A 23,045-nucleotide genomic window follows, 5' to 3' on the forward strand; every position below is an offset into this window, starting at 1 on the left:
GGTGCAATTTTCCCCGTTATCATCTACCTTTTACCATGTAGTGTACAAATTTTCAATCCCTGATCGATAGAAATCAATTGGTTTTATCCTAATATGTCTGGAGATGGCATCTTAGACATAGGCACATTTTCGTATTTTTTGTCACCTAGTGATCGGAATAAAGGAAAATTTGGTGGTGCAGTGTCGGACGAGTGTGGTAAATGAAGCAACCCACTGAAATTGATTAATTTTTCACATAGTTCGTCTTGAGCGTTGAGCAATGTGATTTTTTAGTCACTAAGAATATAGTCGCCAGACATTGAACCATCTGGTTTTCTTTTGTTTCGATCACTACAGTATTATTTAAGCGACAAGAACTTTAAAATTTGGCTAATATCCAAAATGTCATCTGCCGACATGTTGCTCCAAACCAGTTGGTTTTTACACCAGTCCAGTTTAAAAATTTTCACTTTCCAGAGCAATATTACTGGCATATGATCTAAAACTGGTGAAAAACTCATCGATTTATCTCAGAATCCGAAAATAAAACTAAATTTATTCGTAGTATACATCAGTGATGGCGCTAGGAAATTCCCGATAAGGGGGCATAGACAAATTTTACTTTACAGGATTTCTAATCCCACTTTCCCGAATTTCCATAGTAAGAAAACAATTGTTCTTGCGGCTAACAACACGAATATCAATTTTGTATTTGTAGCCTACCTCCCCAAAAAAATTAAAAGTAAAAAATAATAGTTTAAACTCTATAAAATGATAAAAAAGTACCTATGGAAGCTTTATTTCCAGTAAGAATAGCAGAGCTACACAAAGCTAAAATATGTTTAAAAAATCCAGTTTAAAATTAAAATCATGAAACTAAGTGCTGTTGCAAAGACGGCATCGTGAGTTCAAAAAAATATATTGGAATCAATCTGAGAATTAGGATTTGGCGAGAAAAAAAGGATTCGAAGAAAGATCTTGAGAAATGTGTGCTATACAGAACACATGCAAAGAAACTCAACAACAAAAACTTAGTTGTGAGCGTAATGCACGTAAGATTTGGGGGGTACGGGGGTTCTCCCCCGGAAAAAAAAAAAAAAAAAAACTCGAAATTGTAGCTATGAAAACGCAATTTTAGACGATCTTCGATATTTTTATGAAGAGAAGAGTTCAGTTGCTCACTTGAAGAAATTGGTCCTAAAAACGAGATTTTAGTCGATTAATAAGAATTGGTATTTGGGAGAATGGAGAGAGGTCAGGGCGCTCCTCCACCGTGACTAATAAAAATTGCAGGACATTTAATTTTCTTTAAACTTAACATTGGAGATTTTTTGCTAAGTTAAAGCATTTCTGAAATATTTTAAGAAAAAAAAAAAGTCGTTTTTTTTTTTTTTTTTTTTTTTTATTGCCACCCAAAACGTTTCCCGGGTTGGATAACTTGGTTTTTCCATGTTAATACCAACATGTACAAATTGAAAAAAATCTATATTATACCCAATTTTTTGCAAGTTATAATGTGTTTACTAACTGGACTAAACATTTTCCCGGTTTTTTTTTTTTTTTTTTTTTGCCGCTCTGATCTTTCTCTCGATTCTCAAAGTTTCTACCTTAGTCTCGTTTTTGGTACAAGAGTCAGAACTAACGTTGAAGGTAAAATAACCAATTCACTTAACCATTCTTAGTTGTTTTCCAGAAAGTGGCTTTCCATTTTCTGACATGGTGGGGAGTTATTTTGTTTTCGCACTCTCTGATTTCTCTTCACGACGCGGCAATACCCACAACCATCGATGGTTACACAATAACCTGAGCTTCCGACGAGAGGATGTTATTAGTAGAAAGTAGACAACTGCTCAGAATATTGCTAAAAAACCTTTCTTTTTTGAAAGTAGCAAATAACGAATTTCAGCAACATTGAACGAACATATGTGATGAAAGAGCAATTTTTTAGCAATTTAATTTTTTGCATTGTCATTTTTCGAAGTTCCCCCACGGAACTAGAAGTTTTCCCCGATGGGGGGGGGGACAAGAGGCCTCCGACAGGGGGGGAAATTGCCCCCCTTGCCCACCACCTAGAACCGCCACTTGTATACATTGTCACAATGCTCATTATATGTCTTCCCTTATTTTCCACATTTTTTCTTCTAAAGCTTTGAAGCTTATAAATTATCTTACATCTTCACACCAAGAAGAACAGTTTTTGCCTTAGTTTGGAATTAAAACTAACTTGCGAAACGAGCTACAATTATCAGACTCTTTGCATCTGCGAATTGACTTGATCTTCATTGCCATCTTAAGCAGCAGTAGAAATAAGCATAACATTCGCTCAATCATTATTCGAAATATTTTTCGTGAAACATTTCTTTTTTTCCTCTTTCAATATTCTTTTGACCAATTAAACTCTCCTCAAAAGGAACGTGTACTGTTCGTTTTTGAAAAACGTGCCGACGATCGAAGATGAAATGTAGTTCTCTGTAGATTTCATTTTTGACAAGTGCCTCGCAATAGTTAAAAGTTTCTAAACTCATGTTTTAGAAGAAAAAAAGCTCTTGAAATGACACCTGGAACTATTTAAGATAACTTAAATCTTCATAGGTATTCAAATTCTATAACTGCGATAAACATTTAACCCAGAAAAAGACATCTACTCAAAGCTCTTTTTGTGTAACATATTGATAAACTCAGTAGAAATCATTTCATTCTTATTCTATATCAATGCTTATCTTTTCCTCCCTTTTTTGTAAGTCGAAGTCGAAAATATGATTTTCCGGCCGATAGATTTCAAGTACACAAATATTATCGTGCTCTGATAAGGTGACGAATGCACCTCTTGCACCTGGGAGGAACTCTTTCTTCCGAGTATCTTTTCAGTGGTAAGTCCGTCTCGACTTTTCTTTAAAAATGAGATTGTCTGTATTTCTTTTGCATTGTTTAGTTTACTATCCACAACAATTATCTAAGCGTTTATTGTTGTAATAATCTTGTTCTTTAAAAAAAAAAAGAAAGAAAGAAAGAAAAACGTTGCTTTTGCATTCCCCAGTCAATTTGAAGCAGAAAATTGGGGTTCAATAGTGGGTTTCAATAACTGAGTTGAAGAACTCATTTTTGTTTAGTTTTATCGTGCCTCTATTCTCTGTAATACATGGATATCGATGAGATAGAATACATAAATACGCACCCCTCTCCAAATACGTCCGAAAATACGTTTGCGAATTTTTAAAGGGCGCTGTTGCAGATATTTGCTTGTGCTTCATTGTGTTTGCACCGCGATGTCAGTGAATGCTACAATTAAGGAGTACTAATCAAAACCACCCATGTCCACTTCAAACGATTTTTGGGAATTCACGATTCACGAAGAACGTATTTCTAATAAATAACCTTGTATGGAAAAATGTATTTATGTAACATGTAATGTATTTATGTATAGATTGATTTAGTTTTATTAATAATCTTAAGAGAAAGCTTTCATAGGAAGACCAACAAACCTGCAATCAATTTTTTTAAATTTGGATATGTCTTAATTTGGTTGAATCGAATGGACTTGCTTTACTTTGATTAAAATTATTTTACTTTTATTTATTTTGAAAATGCCAGTCACTACAAATGCCTCATGCTCTTCAATACTTTTCAATAGCAGAACTAAAATCACTGAGCCCAGTGCACAACTCCAAAGGTCCACCGGCTCCAGCACCATGGCATCTATCTAAAAAGGAGCCTAGTGAACGCATTTACCGATTTTATACATGTATCATGCAAAGATTCATGAAAAGCTGGTGTTCCAAAAAAAGGTGGGAGGGCAGAGGAGTTGCGAAAGAGTGGGGGAGTAGATGTCCAGTACCCTATTTGACTTTTTGTGAAAAATGTTGCTATATTCGTATTGTAAAGTAAGAAATAACAACGTCAAAAAGTACAAATTGCAGATTACTGCAGACACGTGTTTCGGCGTTTCTTTTTGCATTGATAAAGGCATTCCTTGTAAAGCCGAAACACGTGTCTGCAGTAATCTGCAATTTGTACTTTTTGATGTTGCTATTTCTAACTTTACTGTTTAGCACAAAGGTATTTATTTATCATATTAGTATTGGTTTTTAACGTCTTTTTTGATTCAATAACCTTCTCAAATACAGTCGAATCACGGTTTCAAGAAATCGACAGATGGCTACAGTCGATTTCCTCCTTGCAATTTAAAGTTCCATTTTCGTTTTTATGAAATAACTATAGCCGCCTGCGGCGACCAGCTGGTTCGCCTTTTTATGACATTACCCTTTATTGCAAGCAGTTGCCTACGGTGACTGATTGGCTTACTTGTCCTTTTTACTCCAAGATTGCCGCAGTTGGCGGCTGTTTAAATCAAGTTGGCTGCGGTATTAGCAATCTATGTCTATCTTTATCAATATGAATATGAATAAAAAAAATTCTAACTCTACCTCCAGTTCTTTTTTGAGCTACTCACCTTTTTACGGCAAGAATGCCGCCAGTGACGGCTTTTATCTACTTATGCGAACTGTCTCAAAATTTTCTATTCTATCTCTATTTTAACATAACCGCCCATTCCAAAGCAAAGATTTAAAAAAAAAAAAACATACTTTTTATTCAAAAGTGTTGCCAAAATCAATATTTTTATTCAGCCCCGTTATCTATTCGCAACTCCAGAGCTCGAATACGCTACCTTGTGATGATAAACAATACTAACGAAAAAGGTAAAACATTCCGTTCCACGTGTTTTCTTCGCGGTAAATTACAGGTTCAGACAGTTTATGGTCAGAGGAATAGTAAAGAAAGCTTCCCACAAACACGATGAAAAATTACTGCCATTCACTAAGCTTCAGAGCAAGTTATAAGTAATGACATTTGTTTGTTTTACCGTTTTCATCCGCCATTAGACAATGGCTGCAGCGCTTTATAGTTTATTGGAGTTGAGAATTATTGGTATAGATAAAGCTAAAAATCCTAAGAAAGCAATGATAGCGAATAAATTTTATGCTTGCTCCTGAGAAGCCTTGATTCAAATGCCGTTGTAAGGCAACAAATTTTTGTAACAATGGGTTTTATATTTGATCTTTTAATGGGGAAATTGCATGAAATTTACTGTTTTCCATAATAACTTTTTTAAACTAAGTTTTTTAGAAATGAATTATAGCTTATGTTTCTTCCTGATAATGAAGCTATCTACGGTGAAAAAATGGTTAAAATCGGTCCAGTAGTTTTGAAGCTGACCCCTGACGTACAGAAGTAGCCATTTATGTATATAGATGAGAAAAATGTCAAACAGACTGAAAAGTAAATTTTCCTTTCTTTAAACACGCTAATGGCTAGTCGATCGATATCACCGTTTTTCGATCAGTCGATAATTTTGAACTTGAAAAGTGGAGGAGCAACACTTCTTTACTTTTGAAATTAAGAGGGCAGTCGCCTCCCCTCTCTCAACCGTACGAACTACCTATGCTAGTATTGGCAATATGGCATAAAACATATGGGTTCTTGGTGGATTAACACCCGCTGTGGCCCACCCCTCTCTTTGAACACCCGCTGTAATATGTGTATACTTTCTGCTTAGATTTTGTGCAGCTGACGATTGGACGAACAGAAATAAATAAATTGATTAAAAAATAAGACTTGTACATTTTTCTCAGATTTCCGAAGCATTACAAGATAATAAAGATTAATATGCCCTACTTTCAATTTCTAAACGCATCGATGGGTTCGGAAGGGGCAAAGGATATATACTCAATGCATTTTACAGTGTATATAAAGACCTATTTACAAAGGGCATAGTTGGATTGCTTTCAATTTCTCGGAGGTGCGCCTTTACCCCTCCCCCCTCCCCCTGATTTTATTGGTGGGCTTCCCCGCCTCCCCTTCCACGTTAAACTGGATACGCCCTTCATTCCACCCTATGTTTGAAGTGTTTAAAAAAAAAAGAAAAAGATAGATTTTTATGGTTAATAGTTAAAGCAAAGCTTGTAAGTCGTCCTCACGAGGTAACGACGGAAGTCGAAAAATTTAAGCTCCAGACATTTAGGTCAGCTGTACGAGTAGGGCCGGACTGTAACCGCTAAAACGACACTGGCTTATCCTAGCCTCAGGGTCATTTCCTGGAGAAATTTCATTTCAAAAATTGCAGTTTTTAAAACTCTCAATTGACACAGAAATATGGGTTCACAATTGCATTTTTAAGACTTAGGTTTCAGAAAATATTCCCGGGCAAGGGTTCCCCCATACCACCTTTCTTTAGTATTATAAGCAGTGTATGGGTTTTTTAAATGACTTACAGAAAATTTAAGTGGAATAACCCCTAAATATAAAACTGCTTAAGTTTTTTGGACCATTATTTTGAAAAATTTCCAGTGAAGAGCTTCAGATCCTCCTTCCCAATCTTTAAAATTTGTCTAAAATTGCTTTTTAAACTTCAAATTCGAAAACTTGCGAAGCGGAGAAGGAATTGATTTCAATTTATTTATACATATATGTAAAAAAAATCAATCGGGGACAGTCACTGAGCCCATCCTTTCCCTAACGTCAATAAACGTGGCCTATAATCGCATTATTTTTAAGGCTTCAAATTCTAGAAATTTCCAATGAGATATCTATACCGTTCCCCCAAATAGGAAGATTGGGCGCCGAGCATATTGGGTGACGGGAACATTGGGCGCAATGTGCTCAGTACCAGTGGCGCCGACTCCATGGGGCCTGAGGGGGCCTGAGCCCCCTCAAAAAAAATTTTGAGGGAGCACAGCCCCCCCCCCAATAATTTAGGAAAATTATTAGGCATTTAATGCTTTCTATTCTCACAAATTTGTCTTAATATTTTATTTTCCTTGATTGAAGATAGTTACCTTGTACAATACATTCAGTAATGAGTTTAAAAAAAAAATATTATGTTAAAAAACAGGTTAACTGAAAACGAGTGGTGTGAATAATGATTGTGTTACAGTGCTGCGAGCACTTAGAATTTGTCCCAGTGTGCGAACCTGTGGATGAAGTCAGTAGGAATTACATACCTCCTGGACCACCGGTGACGTTCAGCCCCCCCCCAATAATTTTTGCAAGTCGGCGCCCCTGCTCAGTGCCCAAAATGCTCGGCGCCCAAAGTTCCTGGCGCTCAATCTTCCTAGATCGACCTTTTCCCCCGTAGCAGCTGCGAAAAAAGTCGAAAATTGCGTTTTTAAAACAAAGTTTCAAAATTTTGACCGGACCCCCGCTTTCCTATCAGATTTTTTTTTTTTTTTTTTTTTTGAGCAATCGCGATTGCTTATTGTTCTCACTTGACCGTCTTTGATGTCGCGGTTCCTTTTTCAGCTGAGACCAGGGGCCTCTGCAGGCGCGGCTCCTCTGGTCCTGAGCACTGACCTCTCCCGGAACCCGCTTCTCCTGGTCGATGGCGTCCATGTCCTACACACACGCACGCTCACTCACTCACACACGCCTTCCCACACATACACACACGCCTGCGAGCGTACACACAGGTCTACGCACACACACACAACTATATACATGTAACTGCCCAGGAGCAGGGGCAGGCTTGGGGGTGCAGAAGCTGTTTCTAGAAGCAACTCCAATGAGTAGGGTCCTGTCGCAACTCGTGATTGCGTAACTTATAATATGAATTCAAAATTTCAGAATTCAAATTAATTTCTTTTTCTTTTTTTTTTTTTTTTTTTTTTTGCAATGTAGGAACCTAAAACTTTTGTCGGGTTACGTCACCGCACGCAGGGGCAGAATTCCAAGAAATTTGGTGGAAACTAGACACAAAGGAGAAGTGCCTTTTGTTTTATTCTAAGCAGCTATATTCTCAGAATTTTTATCTGCTTCAATGATTCAAAGGAAACGAATGTTTTAGAGACTGGAAGAGAGAAAATTTTTCGTATACTAGGAAAAATAGAAAATCATTGCAATGATTCCCTATTTTGTATGTCTATGACTGTGCATCTCGGATATACGAAAGAGGAGGCTCATTTTTCGTGTCACCCGAGGCGATTGCCACGCTCACCCCCCCCCCCCCCTCGGACGGCCCTGTAAAACTTATTTTTGCTTTCCTATTGACAAAAAGGGCCCTGGCCTCTTGTATGATCTGGCAAGTGGTCCTGTTATAGTTGTGGAATCCATAGGATTTTGAGCTCATTTTAGTGCGTGTGTGTGAGGGGGGGGGGGGATCGTGCCACATTGCTCTTGGGGAGGGATATGCCTGCATTGGGAAAGAGCATGGAGATAGAAGGACTTTTACCTGTGTTGGCTCCTTTAAGGCGGTACATTTGACTTAGAGCCTCCTTCTGGAGATGCCATCCGACATCCGACTCGCGGGCCACGGCCTGCCTCCCCTCCACTCCCTGGGTCGGTCATTGAGAAGAATCTCCCCTTTCATTACGCCACTGGTGAAAAGAGGTTAAAAAGCTCACGGCTCCCAGCTAGACGGAGCCCTGGGGCAGTGCTCCAGCTGCTCTCCGTCCTCCCTCTACTTAAGGCTTGCTCGCTCGAGGTGACATCAAAAAGAATAAGGAAACTCCCGAAAATATAAAAACATGAAAGGGCACATTTCTTGAAATTACCAAATCCCCTCTTCTCAGTGGTCTAGGAAGATAGTTCTTCCCATTTTGCTTCCTAGGGCCTCAGCGGCTGATAATTCCAACTGGGCCTTCGCGCTCTGAATTCTGGAAGAAATTTCCTTCTTTTGTTGTAAATTATTTCCTGAGTCGTCCGTATGTGATTTGTGTTTGATGGAATAACATGTATCTAATAAATTTATCTATCTAGCGAAATATTGTAATCCTCTAACAAATAAACTTGAACGGTGAAGAAGAAGAAATGAACGGTCAGCTAAGCTTGATGACTTTTACTATGGCAACGATAGGTAAACATTTGTAAACAAAGAAGTCATAAGGCGCATGTGCAAGTTAGCACGGCATGCACACCCGTCATTTCTATAGTTTCACTTTGGGATTTATATTTGTTATTGGTTTTAGTTTCTAAACTATTTTTCTAAATATTAAGTTTTAGTTTTTCAAGAATTCTGAACATTTCATATTAGAAATTTTCAAAAGCATTCACAGTATAATCATTCAAGTGAGTTTGATCGTTGTAGTGAAATAGATGAAAGTATTTGTTTATTAAATGGTAGGATGGTCTTTCTCATTGGCATAATCAAGATTCCGTTTTGGGAGGGGCCCAATTGCGGACTTTCATTGCTGTGCATGTACATAAAAATGACTACTTTAACGATTTTTTTTTACTAATTTCATTGGGAATGATAAAACTATTTCACTCAGTAAAATTTGTTTAGGTACTGAAAAAGAGCCAAGTGTTTTTTATTATTTCTTTTAAAATATGTTTTTAACGGACTTAGAAAACTTTTCTTTCTGTCACGACACATTAGCTTCAATTATTTTAATCCAATTTTATCTTTAGTTACTCATAAATTTTAGATTTTGCCTCAGAGTAGAACATTTTTTAGTTCATACTTTTTTATTTTTAGTATTTGGCCTCAGAGTTTTGTTTTTAGGGCCGAACATTTGATGGAGGGTGTCATTATTCTTTTGGACAGGGGGGATGGGATGAGAACCCTTGTTCATTTTGTAATTTACTTATTAGCATGTAGTATGGTTTTTGTGCATAGACATATCCAGAACTTAATCTTTACTGATAATAAAGCTGAAAGTCTCTCTGTCTGGATCTCTATCTGTCTGTCAGGATCTCTATAATGCGCATAGACAGTTCATGCGGCCTAGACAGTTCCGCCAATTTTCATGAAATTTCACACAGAATTAGTTTGTAGCAGAGGGGTGTGCACCTCGAAGTGAGTTTTCGAGAATTTGATTTTATTCTTTTTTTATTCCAATTTTAAGAACATTTTCCCGAGCCTATCATAAGAGGGACCAGTAAATTACCAAGTTATTATAACGTGGAACCATAACCTGGGCAAGCCAATTGGCGAGAAATTCATCATAATTTCTTAAAAATATACAGGTGAACCAAAAGATCTTTTAATTTTCTACTATGGGCTAAGCCGTGCGGGTGCCACTAGTTTCTAATAAAATAAGTGCAGGAGCTTTAATCTTCTGAACTTATACCTCATGTGTAAATATTCTAAACTCTTTCTAATATGCAGAATTTCACATTAAGTCGAAAGAGGAGTGAACAAGTTAGGCTCCCATGAGATAAAATGCAAATTAAGCACCGAGTATGTCATAATTCACACTTGAGTTAAACTGATGGATTTACTCCTATAAATTTTATGTTAGTATGAAACATGTGTAGGGGAAACTATAGGGAGGTTTGACCCATAAGGATTTTTCCCATGAAAAGGATATTCGGGGAAAATTGTAAGTCATATTATTGGTTGATCAGTCATATAACAGTATTTTACAGGGGGTAAGCAATTTCAGAATTGTCAGTGATTTTCAAGAAATTCTGTGTTAAATGATACTGCGCCTTAAAAGTAAAGTTTGAAGATTTTGAAATTTTTTCCTCCAGTTTTGAGGGAAATGAATTTTAAAAGTATGCATGTTTTAGTCACATTTTAAACTTAAATCTAAGTTCCTAAAAAATGTAAGGTAAGCAAAAGAAAACTACCTAGGGAGCTTCAAGCTAACTAGAGAGACTTGACCCATAGACTAATTTGATATTTTTGTTTAATTTAATGTTTTTCAATGAATTTTTATTTTTGAATATATAAATATTGTGATTTAGGCCTTATGATTTTATCTAAGCAATAACTCTAATATTGTGAATATGAAGGTTTTTTTTTTTTTTTTTTAAATAGATAACTAATATATAATATATTGGTCTAGAAATCATTTTTATTGGATAAATAAGTAAAATACTAATCTTTGAGCCCAATGACTTGTTACTTTAGTAAAATAACTGAAGTATGATTTAGGTCTGATCTGATAAAGTTTTGAATTAAACTTCTGCTTTCCTGCTGATATAGAGTAAGATTAATTTAAAAAAAAAAGTAACACTTCAGCTAAAGAATAAGCATTTTGTATTTGCACTTCAAGTATCACTTATTAAACAAAAAACATCATCAAACCTGTGTTTTTGATTTCAATATCTATAAGTCTTCTTTTATTCTTGAGGGGGGGGGGGGGGAGGGGTCATGTCTTCCTAAGTGTTGGGTCAAGTCTCAGCTCTAGGGACACTTGACCCATATGCAGACTTGAGGGAAAAAATTTTTTGTGCCGTTTCTACTTAGAATTTTGCTATTATTTTTAGCCATAATAATGTGCAAAATGGCAAGCTATGTATATTTTTTTATTTTTTTCTAACTTTTCTACAAAGAAACACTGTGACCTCCCAAGAAAGTTTCTTACTTGGCAAATTTTGTCTGATTCATCAAATTTTGCTGATCGAATTGCAATATGGAATTATTTTTATTCAATAATGCTTAATGCTGGTGTGTCCACCCCCTAAAAGCAAGGGCGCACCCCCCCCCATACTATAAAAACACTTCCCCGAATTGGAAACCCACCAAAAGAAAAAAAAAAACCCTTAAAACTCCCCCCTTAAATTTTTAATAGCGCAGTTTGTGCCATGATCCTCTTCCCTAGGTGGGCACCCCTGCTTAATGTCTCTTTTGGTTAGGTGTAGGTATTTGCAATGTGCATGCTTACTGTTTTATCATTCAGTAAAGTTTGGAGCTTCATTCAATAAATTGAGAGTTTCCCCCTCCCAAAAATTAAAGTTTGGGATGCTCCAGATATTGTCTTAAAACACATGCATACATATTAGCATATTGGGATTGGTGTGACTCAAAGCAAATTAAACCAAGGGTTTGGGAGGGGGAGAGCGTGCTTAACCCTCATAATAGTGTAACTAAGCAGAATACTTAATATTGAAAATTTGTTTTTAAGCTATGAATTTCTTTAACTTGTTTTTGTAAATATTATTGTGCTTCACAGCATGACCTATTATCCTCAACATAATCAAAATATTGGATTTGTTGATAACTTCACTCCTTATCCACCTACTGGTCCATATTTCCCAAATTCTTCTCAACTCAGGATGAATGTTGGAGACTACCCGGGACAGCAAGGTTTTCAGAATCATGGAGGCTATCCAAACCCTGGGGGCTATCCTGGTCCCTCAAGTAAGTTTCTAAAAAAAATTATGTTACTTCTGTAACGTTACTGTACACTTACAATGTTTCAGGAAATGCTTTCTGTGTTTATAATCTCACTTGTTGATTGTCTGGGTTTGCTCCCTTCTCTTGCCAGCAATTTTTCAGTTTTCATATTGTTTTCATGATGTACTTGTAGCCGCATCAATTTAAATTTAACAGTGAAGTGATTGAGTGAATATTTATATGGTATACAGTTTCAAAAACTTGGCACTGTGGCAGACCCAGATAATATAGACGGACATGCAAACCCGGTTTGCAGAAAATTTTCGAAATTTGTGGAGAGTTTTGATATTTTTATGTAACTTTCTTTATTCACCCAGTTTTGTTTCTATAATATGTCTTGATTTTGTTGATTGGGTGTAGTGATGTGGATCGGGTAAATACCCAGCGGGTAGGTAAATATTTTTTGGGTATTTACCCAAGGCCTGGGTAAATACCCAAAAACTGGGTATTTAATAAAAAATGCAAAAAAGCGAATGAGAATTTTTTTTTTTAAATCTAAATATGAAATAATTGGTAAAACTGATATATACATATGTATTACACAGTTTATAATATTTTTTATTGGAAGACTTGATGAAATCATGAAAGAAACATATCGTGAACCAAAGAACCATTCTTTTCAATATCATAATTGGAGAAGTATAAGTAATTCATTATGAACTTCAGGATTTCAAAATCACAATCTAGGTTTGTCATATCCGAAATGAAAAAAAAAGGAAGCATGAGAGATGTTTGGAAGAATAAACTGAGAAGTTATTAAGAAACTATGGTGTTATTTATTTTATTGATATTTAAGTGATATCATGGAAAATATAGAAACAGTTTTCACATTAATAAACGAAAAAAAAAGCAAAATTTTCTTTTCTGTTGCCTTGCTCATTTGCATTTGCTTCCCTGTAGGGTGGGAAGGTAAATATTTTTTTGGGTATTTATCCGAAGGCAGGGTAAATCCCCTAGTAATTGCACATTTTGCAAAAAAATTTTAGGTAGTATTAAAAGGTGACTATTATCTTTTTTAAACATAAACCCTAAAATAAAAGATTAAAAATTTTAAATGAATTTTAAATGTTTATGTATATTATGTGTGTGTGTATACTATATATATGTGTGTGTGATACAGAATACACCTGAATAATTGAACTAAGTTTGGAGGAAATTTCTGCATAAGATATAGGTAAATAAATTGTAATAATAAATTGAGCGACATTTCGTTACATTTTGATGTCATGCAGGGACATATTACTGGGTTATAAAAGACTAGGACCTTAAAAAAATGATGTTTGCTTTTTTTTGTAACCAGTTAAGCTTTTTTCTTTTTGTAGAATGGCTTTTTATATCTGAAATTTGGCTATCAACATTGATTAGGCATATCCAACACATTTAATGTGAATATCATATTAGATTGCTAAGCTGTTTCACACAATAATTCTTTAAATATGTGTTCAAAATACAATTTTTGGGCAAAAATTTATTGTTTTGTATATGGTTGGTTGTATATATACATAATGGAATACATACAAAAAAGTATTTTAGATGAATATAAATTTTTGAAATAAATACCCGGGTATTTACCCATTTTGGGTATTTACCCGGGTATATACCCTGGGTATTTACCCCTAAAAATAAATACCCGGGTATTTTACATCACTAATTGTGTGGCAATAACTTCTATTGTGTGAAACTAGCACATTTATTAATCATGATATTTGAGTCATAGTGGATGTCTACTTGCATATATAGCTTTACGTTTTTGCTGCTAGTGAAGCAGATTTAGGTAGTGCACTGCATTTTTCAAAGGAAATTTTGAAGAAATTCTTCGAGTTCACGGACAGTGGAATATTTTATATAGGTCTGCTATGTCGAAACAGGAAAACTCCGCCAAAGATTGACAGCACAAAAAATCTCTGTACAAAAAACATACATGGGCATTTCCAATAACCAAGCATTTTTAAACTCTACCACTTTTCGGTACGCATTAGGCTGATTTTTCCGGATTCTACTATGGATCTATTTTGTTTCACATCATTGATTGTTTAAGCATTGTCAAGTATATTTGTTTATTTGTCCTGATTTTGAGGTTCATAAAATTTTCCAAGGCCAAGGAGATAAAATGCCAGAGACAAAACCCACAAGGTCTTGACTTTTTAAGGAAGGGAGAGCCAAAAAGTGAATTTTGCATAAAGGTTTTGAGTATTTTGCCCTTGGTCCATTTAAGCTTTCAAAGCCTTCAAGATTTACTCTTGTAGTCAAAAGAAAATTTAATAATTTAATAAAAAGAATTTATGAATAATACATTATAATCATCAGTTGTGCATACTAGGAATGTTCTCCGAAAAATGCTATTTTGTATTTTAAGCCTGTTAATGTTTGTTTAGGAATTAATATGAAACTGTCCGCAAACTCAAATAATTTTATAAAAAATTTTCTGCAAAACAAAAGCCTTTGTATGCCTTTTAAGTTCTATATCATTAACAGTGAAAATGTCAAGTTATATATGAATAGACTGTCAATTTTTGAGTCATCAAATTAAGATTAACAAATGTGCTAGTTTTATGTGTAACAGAAGCTATTACAATTCATTGAAAATTTATGCGAAGGGCTTTACATATTCATCTGTATTACCTGGGTCTGATAATTATCCTAGTGGTAACCATAATTTCATTACAATAATAATAATAATGAAGATGGTAATTTAATTAAAAACTATATCATGGAATTAAAAAGGAAATTTCAATTGATTTACAGATATTTTCTTGCTGAACACTCTCCATAGGCGTTTAAAAATTTTTGTATCAATAAAGCTTGAGTTCTGATTAATTTTTTTCTGTTGTAGTTCTATAGTAACCAGGTGACAGGTCAGGGAGATCAGGGAAAAGTCAGGGAACTTTATTAATCAGGGAAAAGTCAGGGAAATATCAGGGAATTTTGAAAAAATAACAAAAAATCAGGGAAAATTGATTTTATGAAGAAAAAATTTTTTTTTTTGATTTACAAAATTAAGTACTTTAATTCCCTTCGCATTTTCCGCCAGTTATCTGTTAAAAAAAGAGTAAAATTAATGAGTTGCGATTATACACTGCTGCATATTTGTGCATCTTTTTTCCTCAGCGTCAAAGTATTGAATCTTACTTATTAACCACAAGATGAACTTCCTAAGATTGCTTCTGTGTCTGTTAGGTTGTTTATTTTACCTAGCTTGAAATTTCCTATTACGCTTTCATTGCTACGTAAAATAAACAACCATACAGGCAAAGAGGAAGCCTTCATTAACGCCTTAGCTCCTTTGCCTTTATTCCATTGTCTCAAAGTAATTAGCGTACTGTAATCTCGATTTCAAGAAGAAATCTTTGGTTTTTGAATTAATATTATAAAAGCGTAAAAGTTATTACTTCTTTGCGTTTTTAATTTAATTGCTAAAATTGAACTTTCAATTAAAAAAAGCTTATGTTTTTTTGCCGTTATACTATTTGTTGTTACCGCAGATTATAAAGGTATTCTTTTCTTCAGACTTAAGTGACTCTTTAATTTTATAACCAAGTTGTATTCTTTTTATAAATATTTTGGAATTAACTAATTGCTTTTTTTTCTTTTTCTTTTTTTTTCTTGCATTTCAAAGTTGTTCGTTACAAAAGCATTCTAAGATTTTTTTTCGTTACACACTGAAATCATTTGAAATAGAGTTAACTTGTGTACTTAAGTAAAAATCTTTATTTTTTTATTGTTAAAATGCTGTATTCATTCATTAAAACCTATGTTCTTGATTAGAGAAAAGCTCCCTATGAATGGATGTCAAATGGTTTCATCTGTTTTGCATAAATATGTCAATTAGTTATATAAGAATAACTACATTACTTCTATTCTTTTACTATTACTTGTTATTCTTGCAACAAATATTATACTGTTTGAAAACTTAGTTCAAAATAATTTCAATTACTTTTTAGTTCTATCATAAATACACATATGTTTTTATGAGTGATTTTAATAGTTTCTTAAAATTCTTATGCTAAGTGGTTTCTGGAAGTAAAGTTTTTTTTTCTTAATTTTCTATAATCTTTCCATTGTAGAAAAATTTAATATACTGTTTTGTAGGGGGTTTTTTCCCCCCAAAAATTGACTTGATATGTTTTTTTTTAAACCAATTTATTGAAAAAGTAGCATATTTTTAAAATATCTTTTGTTCAACAACTTTACACGACTTAAAACATTTATAATACGGCATTTTATACAAACATACAATGGATTTCAAGTAAAGCAAAGAAAGAAAACTATTATCATTGGTAACGTAAATCAGGGAAATTTGGTGAACTTAATCAGGGAAATCAGGGAAAAATCAGGGAACTTTTTTTCACAGTTCCTGTCGCCACCCTGTAGTAGAGTATTTTTCAAAGGGAAAAAAAGATAAGGGATCAAAAAAGATAAATTTTTCATTTAAAATTTATTTGAACTATTTTACTTGATAAAATTCTAGCTGGATCCCCACCTGGCGGTTTCATGCCTCAAGTCTCACCGACTCCTCAAATTTCACCAACTGCACCTGATTTGAGCCAAATGCAGAAAATTCCTGGATACGAGACAATAACCTTCAAGGAAGGTAAACTGAATTGTAAAATAGTTATCTTTCAATTATTTAAAAAAAAGAAAAAAAAAAGAAAAATATTTGTTTTATTCATTTATCCAAACAAACTAATCTCTCCTCCCCCCTCCCACCTGTCGTCAAATTGTGCAGTTAATGTTGATTTTTATTGATTATTTGTTAATGTCTACAAAAATCTTTTTCAAATGGCTATAAGTAAATATTGTAAGTTATATTTTAGTAATGTGATAATTCTTCTGTTATTTTTCATGAACACATCCTCCCCTCCACATTGTTTTTAAAAATCCAATTTAGTGTCCTTTTTTTTAGTTTAAACAGAATAAAAAATAGTATTTTATATTTTTGTAGAAATTCTTCCTCCACCAATAATACCAGCATGGAAACCTGATCAACAGCAGACTAGGCAAATTGACAGGTATACTTCTCAGAAATTAGTCATTCTAAAAATAAATGAGCACATATTTTATGGACATAAATATGTTTTTTTAATTGTTTATTTCAACAGTCATAGTTTAACTTTATACATGTAGTGTTAAATTATATTTGCTCAAAAAGTGATTTGAAATACTTAGACTAATAATATACAATTAATTTCAGCAGTTCATATTTGCTATCAATAGCATTGACTCACATTTTTGTGTGAATGATTATGTGCATTAAAAAAAAAAATTATTGATAAGTATTTATATTCTTTTCAGTTCAAATGTTGAGCAGAGAGCAGTTTTATCAAGCCATTTTTACTTTTCTAAAAGACAAAGCTCTTCTGTACTTAAAATATACCACCAGCTCAGTTATTCCATCAGAGCACTGCAGTTTCGTGCTTTTTAGCACTCATCAGCCCGGAACAGGAATCACATGAGCTGGTGGCGAAAATCCTCTTAAGGGAGCCAAGAGAGCTAAACAAACTGGTAGCTAAATTAGAATTAGCACACCAGATGAGTGACCGCAGCAATGGTGCGGTTCAACTCAAAGATTGATGGCAAGGCATAGTATTTTGTAGTAAGTTACCGCCCCTATGGAATAACTGAGCAGGCATGGAATAACTGAGCTGGTGGTATATTTTAAGTATTTCTGCCTTAGCCCTGGCTTAGGGGCGGTAACTTACTACAAAAGCTCTTCTGTATTTAGATGTGAGCTAATTTTCAGTTTTTTTGAAATTTCAGTTTACCTGGTTTATCTGAAGAAGAAGTTCGTAGTGCTGCCACTCAGTTTGTATCCGAACATTGCTGCTATGGCTCAGCTCCCGTGCGGGAAATGATATTTACGGAAATCCAAATGATGAGCGCTTTTCATGTAAGCTGTCTATTCAACATTGACAGAGTTTTTTTTTCTTTAAAGGAGAAATTATTTTCATGTTATTACTTCCATGTGTTTGGTTTAATATGGATGAGTTGTAAAAAATGAGATTTGTTTCTTACATAGGGTTGATTAAAATTGTCTGAAGAAACATACATTCCTTTATGGCACTGTTTAAAAAAAAAAAAATATGTGACCGTAAAAAGTGACATCACAGTCAAAATACTGAAAAGGGATAGGTATTGACTGTTAGGAAAATATAAAATGGATTTTAAAACCCTTGAAAACTGATCATCTTAATCACCAATCAGATCTGACATAATTTTTATTTATTTATTTATTTATTTATTTTTTTTTGTGTGTGTGATCATATCAAAACAAAAGGATACATTTAATTTCTACTACTTCACAGCAATTGATTTAATTGCTGATCTGTATGCTACCTTCCTTTTTGTAGATATTATGATGTTAATTTTCAAACTTTTCACACCCACGCCCCCTTTTTTACTAACAAATTGCTTTGCCCCCCTCAAATTTTATTATAATTCGGTTTAAGAAATAATATTTCATCCTCAAGCAAATTTATTTAATGGTTCAGAAAAATTACTATATTTTATTTAAAATAGTTTCTGTGAAAAAAAAAAAAAAAAAAAAAAAAAAAACATTTTTACCATTATGTTTCAAAATGAGTATTGATAAGTTTACAGTTTTAACAACTAATACAAAATTACAGAAAAATTTATGTTTGTAATAAAAATATAACATTAGAGAAATACTAAAATGCAATATTAATGCAATGGGCAGTCTTGATTTTAAGTGCAAATTTTCTCACATTTGTGGTGTCATTAAAAAGTCATTGATGTTCTTAGTGTGGGTGCGCAAACCCAATTGCTATTTTTGTTGTCTTACACCCATTTGATTACATTACCTGCAAAATTTTTTAAAATTAAGATCCAAACTCTGATACTGGAGCATTAATTGTGAAGGGATGCACTGAATACCATATTTTGCTGAATCTCAAATACTTGGTTAAACATTTTTAACTTTAATATTTGCTTTTTTATTCCCAAATAGAAAATCTTTGTCAATTTTATGTCTTTTGTGAAATGAAAATGCATTTCAATACTTATCTTTCTAAATTTATTTGCGTTAAATATAATTATAAATTCAAAATAAAAACTAAATTCCTAAAAAAATTACTCCAAAACTAATTACTGTAGTAAATGGCTAGTTTGGTGTATACTTATCTGAAAATCTGTATGATTCTCTATTTCGTACCTGATATATGAGTTGATAACTAATAATCATGTTAGCATGTTATGAAAAAATTTCATGAGGGAAAGATGTGCTTGAATTGTAAATCTGAATGTATTTGATACATTTTATTCTCAGTTTGAAAAAAAATGTATGTCATATGTTTAATTACTAAACTATTCCTTTCACTATTAGTATAAGCTGGAAACTTTTGGTGAAAAGCGAGAATCTGCTTGGCGATTTGTTCCATATACTGGTAATTATTCTAATAGTTCATCTACACCACTTTTTGCTGAAAAATAAATATGTATTTCTTTTTAAATCAACGTTTTTTTGAATAGAATGTCATGTTCCAAAAAATCAAATCTGTTAACTCAAGTTCTATTATTATTTTAAAACATTTTAAATGTATTTCAGAAATTTATTCTTTTTTTTTTGTCATTATGTATTCATGAGAGTATGTGCTTTGATGAATTCTTGGTTAATACATTCTGGGGTAAAGAAATGCACAATTGAGTTTACTGAGAGAAAGGGTAGGGGGGAGTGAGGATACTTGTTCACCCCCCTCAAATCTCAAAACTGCAAAAAAAAAAAAAAAAAAAAAAAAAAAAAAAGAAGCATCATTACTGAGCAGCCATGTTAGGTTTACTCCCCAAGAGTCAGATGATCCATTTTGATCATACATTTTAGGTTGTGTGTTACTATCAGTTTTCAAAGTTGGGATTTTATTTTTGGATTCTGGATCAGAGATGCCACTTGCATTCTCGAAGAAGCTAAGCTGTATGTGCATTGTTTTTATGGTGTGGCAGAAGATTCGAAACAATGTTACAAGTGTGAGAATTATTTATTGTTTTTTGTTGTAATTTTGAAGTATGTTTGAAAGTCATACTTAGGGATACTTGATCCAGGATCAAGTGTCCTTTAATATGATTATCCATATCTGCCAACTCTACTGGTTTTTCCAGCAGTTTCCTGGATTTGAGCATTTCTCCTTTTCTCTGGGTATTTATTAAAAATCTGCTGAATTTTATAAATCTTTGGGAAAATCTCTTTATTTAAAGAATTTTGTGAAAAAAAAGCACCTTGTGAAAATGTGTTTGTAAAGATTGTCCAGACGTATATGTACCATTCCACGAAGAAGTCAACCCTTTGTCCTGCATGTGACGGTTCATATATTTCATTAAAAAGTAACAATTTTATAGGGTAATGACGAAATATTTTGCTTAAGAAATCACACATAAGTTTGTAATTTGTTAATCAGAAAAAAAGTTTTTTTAATGAAAAACTTTTTTCTGATTACCAAATATTATACATTAATATTTTAAAACATTATTTTTAATGAACTATGTGAGGCTTCACGTGCGGGACAAAATGACCGTTTTCTGTGGAATGATTCATATACACCATAGTTTGAAAACTTCCTGCAAAATTCAATCTTTAGTGCAGCAAAATAGAGCAACATTATCAATGCTTATTAAAGTTGATCAAAAATAAGCTAAAGCATTAATTTATTTTTTATTCTTCTGTTTTGTGTTTTAATTATTATTTTGTGCATATTTGTGAAGTAATAAAGAACTTCCAAACGATTCTACTTAAAGGGAATAAAAAAAATATCTACTGGATTTTTTTCTTGGGAATTGGCAAATATAATTACATTATGCACTTAAGTATATGCTATATACTCTGCCTAGTGTTTAAGAGCAATGCTGTTACCTTACAAAATATAACCTGCAGCTGAAGTAAATCGACTCTTAATAATGAAAGCTTGAGAAAAGCGAACTTGGGAAAAGTGTTACTACATTATTAAATTACAGAGTTTTTTAAAAAATACTAAGCACTTTTCATAATGCACTCGAAAGGATACAGGGTTTGTCCGGAAAGTAATAGGACTGAGTCGATTAAAAAAAAATTATTGAGATAATTGTTACAATTCTTTAAAAACTTTCAAAATAAGCTCCTTCTGCGCGGATGCAGCGCTGCCAGCGCGATTTCCAAGCATTAAAGGCGTCATGGTTGGCATTCTCCGGAATAGCCTTGAGAGCAGCGGTGCAAGCTGCTTGGATCCCCCCTGTCGTCTCAAAATGCTTGCCTTTCATTGGCCTTTTCAGGCGAGAAAACAAAAAAAAGTCCGGGGGGTCACATCTGGGCTGTAGGGCGGCTACGGAAGAGTTGGGATGGCGGCCTTGGTCAGGTAGCTGTTTGTCGTCAGTGAGCACTTTTGGGACCAACTTCGCGCACACCTTGAGCATGTTCAAATGCACCGTCACAAAACCATGAACCTCAGATTTTGGTAAATTTAACATTTTGCAATTAAACGAATACTTAGTCGACGGTTTCAGTTTAAAACTTTGCGCACCCGAGTCACATTGTCGGTGTTTGTCGAAGTCGAAGGTCTTCCAGCACGGTCTTCATCGGCGACCTCTTCCCGGCCTGCCAAAAAGACCTGGTGCCACCGAAACACACCACTTCTTGCTAAAGCAACATCTGGGTAAGCCTGCTTGATCATATCAAACGTCTCTGTCGCAGGTTTACCAAGTTTGACACAGAATTTAATTGCGCACCTCTGCTCTAACGAACGCTGCATTTTCGGCTTGCACCACTCACAGAAACACGTCGAGCAAAAATGCCTGTCCTGACTCTAGAGGTGCTCGGAGACAATCGACTAGACGCTCGTTCGTTAGCTATGAACACCCTCTGCCGAACCCAGCCGGCGCGTGCACGCTCCGAAGTACAGTCGTGGCGGAAAAAAATCAGTCCTATTACTTTCCATACAAACCCTGTAAAATAACTTTTCTCAGTCAGAAAGGACAGTTTCAGTATTCCCGTAGTTTTCAATTATTCCAAGAAAATGACACCACAAATGAAGAAAAGTGCGGCTCAAGTCATGTAGAGAACTTATTATCTAGCTTATTATCTTATTATAGATTCTTATTATCTAGCTTTCAAACATAAATTTGAGTGTTGAAACATGCATATTTTTTTTAATGATTTTGTTTGGAATGACTTGAGTTGCACTTTTCTTCGTTTGTGGTGTCATTTCCTTGGAATAATTGAAAACTACAGGAATACTGAAACTGTCTTTTCTGACCGAAAAAAGTTATTTTATCCTTTTAAGTGCATTATGAAAAGTGCTTAGTATTTTTTTTTAAATTCTGTTATTTTATTCTTTTTACAGTAAATGTATTTCAGAAATAGAATAATTTTACCATCACGAAACTTCACCTTATTTTTTCATATAAATGCTCAGTACTTAAAGGGAAAAAGACTATATACGTGTCTAAAACTTTAGTCAATTGGGGCCTAAAAATTTATCCTTGTTCCTCTCTAAGATATATTTGGGTGCTAAATCATTAGAAACATTTATATATGAAAAGGTTTCCCAAACTGTTTTATGTTTCACAGCATACAAGTTACTTGCAATAAAGATTTTAATATGTCTGTTTCCTTAGCTCCGTCATCGTTATCGCTTATGAGCATAGATGAGGATAAAAATCCTAAAAAAGCAATGATATTGAATACATTTCATGCTTGCTTCAGGGAATGCTTGATTCAAAACTTTTCATTATGATTGCTGTTAACATTACTGTTGCAAGGCAACAAAATTTGTAACAATGGGTTTTTTTATTTAAACATTTAATGGGGAAATTACATGAAATTTGCTGTTTTGCATCCTAACCAAAATAATAGTTTTATTTTAGAATTTTATTTTCCAGCTTTAAGTTGTACCTTAGGATTAAGCAAATCATTTAATGAAATCCCAAAGTCTCTAATTAATCTAGATATTGAGATAAATGCAAAATCAGGCCT

General features: G+C 33.9%; 1 protein-coding gene across 1 annotated transcript in view; it reads left to right on the top strand.

The window, feature by feature from the left end:
• Nucleotides 1-8,853: 8,853 nt before the first annotated feature.
• The window catches only part of LOC129220072 (protein SSUH2 homolog), a 44,952-nt gene continuing 30,760 nt past the window's right edge, over nt 8,854-23,045 (top strand). The window contains exons 1-6 of the mRNA XM_054854408.1: nt 8,854-9,036; nt 11,871-12,058; nt 16,563-16,685; nt 17,037-17,103; nt 17,852-17,981; nt 19,434-19,494. Of these exons, the coding sequence (XP_054710383.1) occupies nt 11,872-12,058; nt 16,563-16,685; nt 17,037-17,103; nt 17,852-17,981; nt 19,434-19,494 (568 nt within the window). The 5' untranslated portion in view covers nt 8,854-9,036; nt 11,871. The remainder of the gene's footprint in view (nt 9,037-11,870; nt 12,059-16,562; nt 16,686-17,036; nt 17,104-17,851; nt 17,982-19,433; nt 19,495-23,045) is intronic.

The sequence above is a fragment of the Uloborus diversus genome, chromosome 4, assembly GCF_026930045.1.
Source record: "Uloborus diversus isolate 005 chromosome 4, Udiv.v.3.1, whole genome shotgun sequence".
NCBI lineage: Eukaryota > Metazoa > Arthropoda > Arachnida > Araneae > Uloboridae > Uloborus > Uloborus diversus.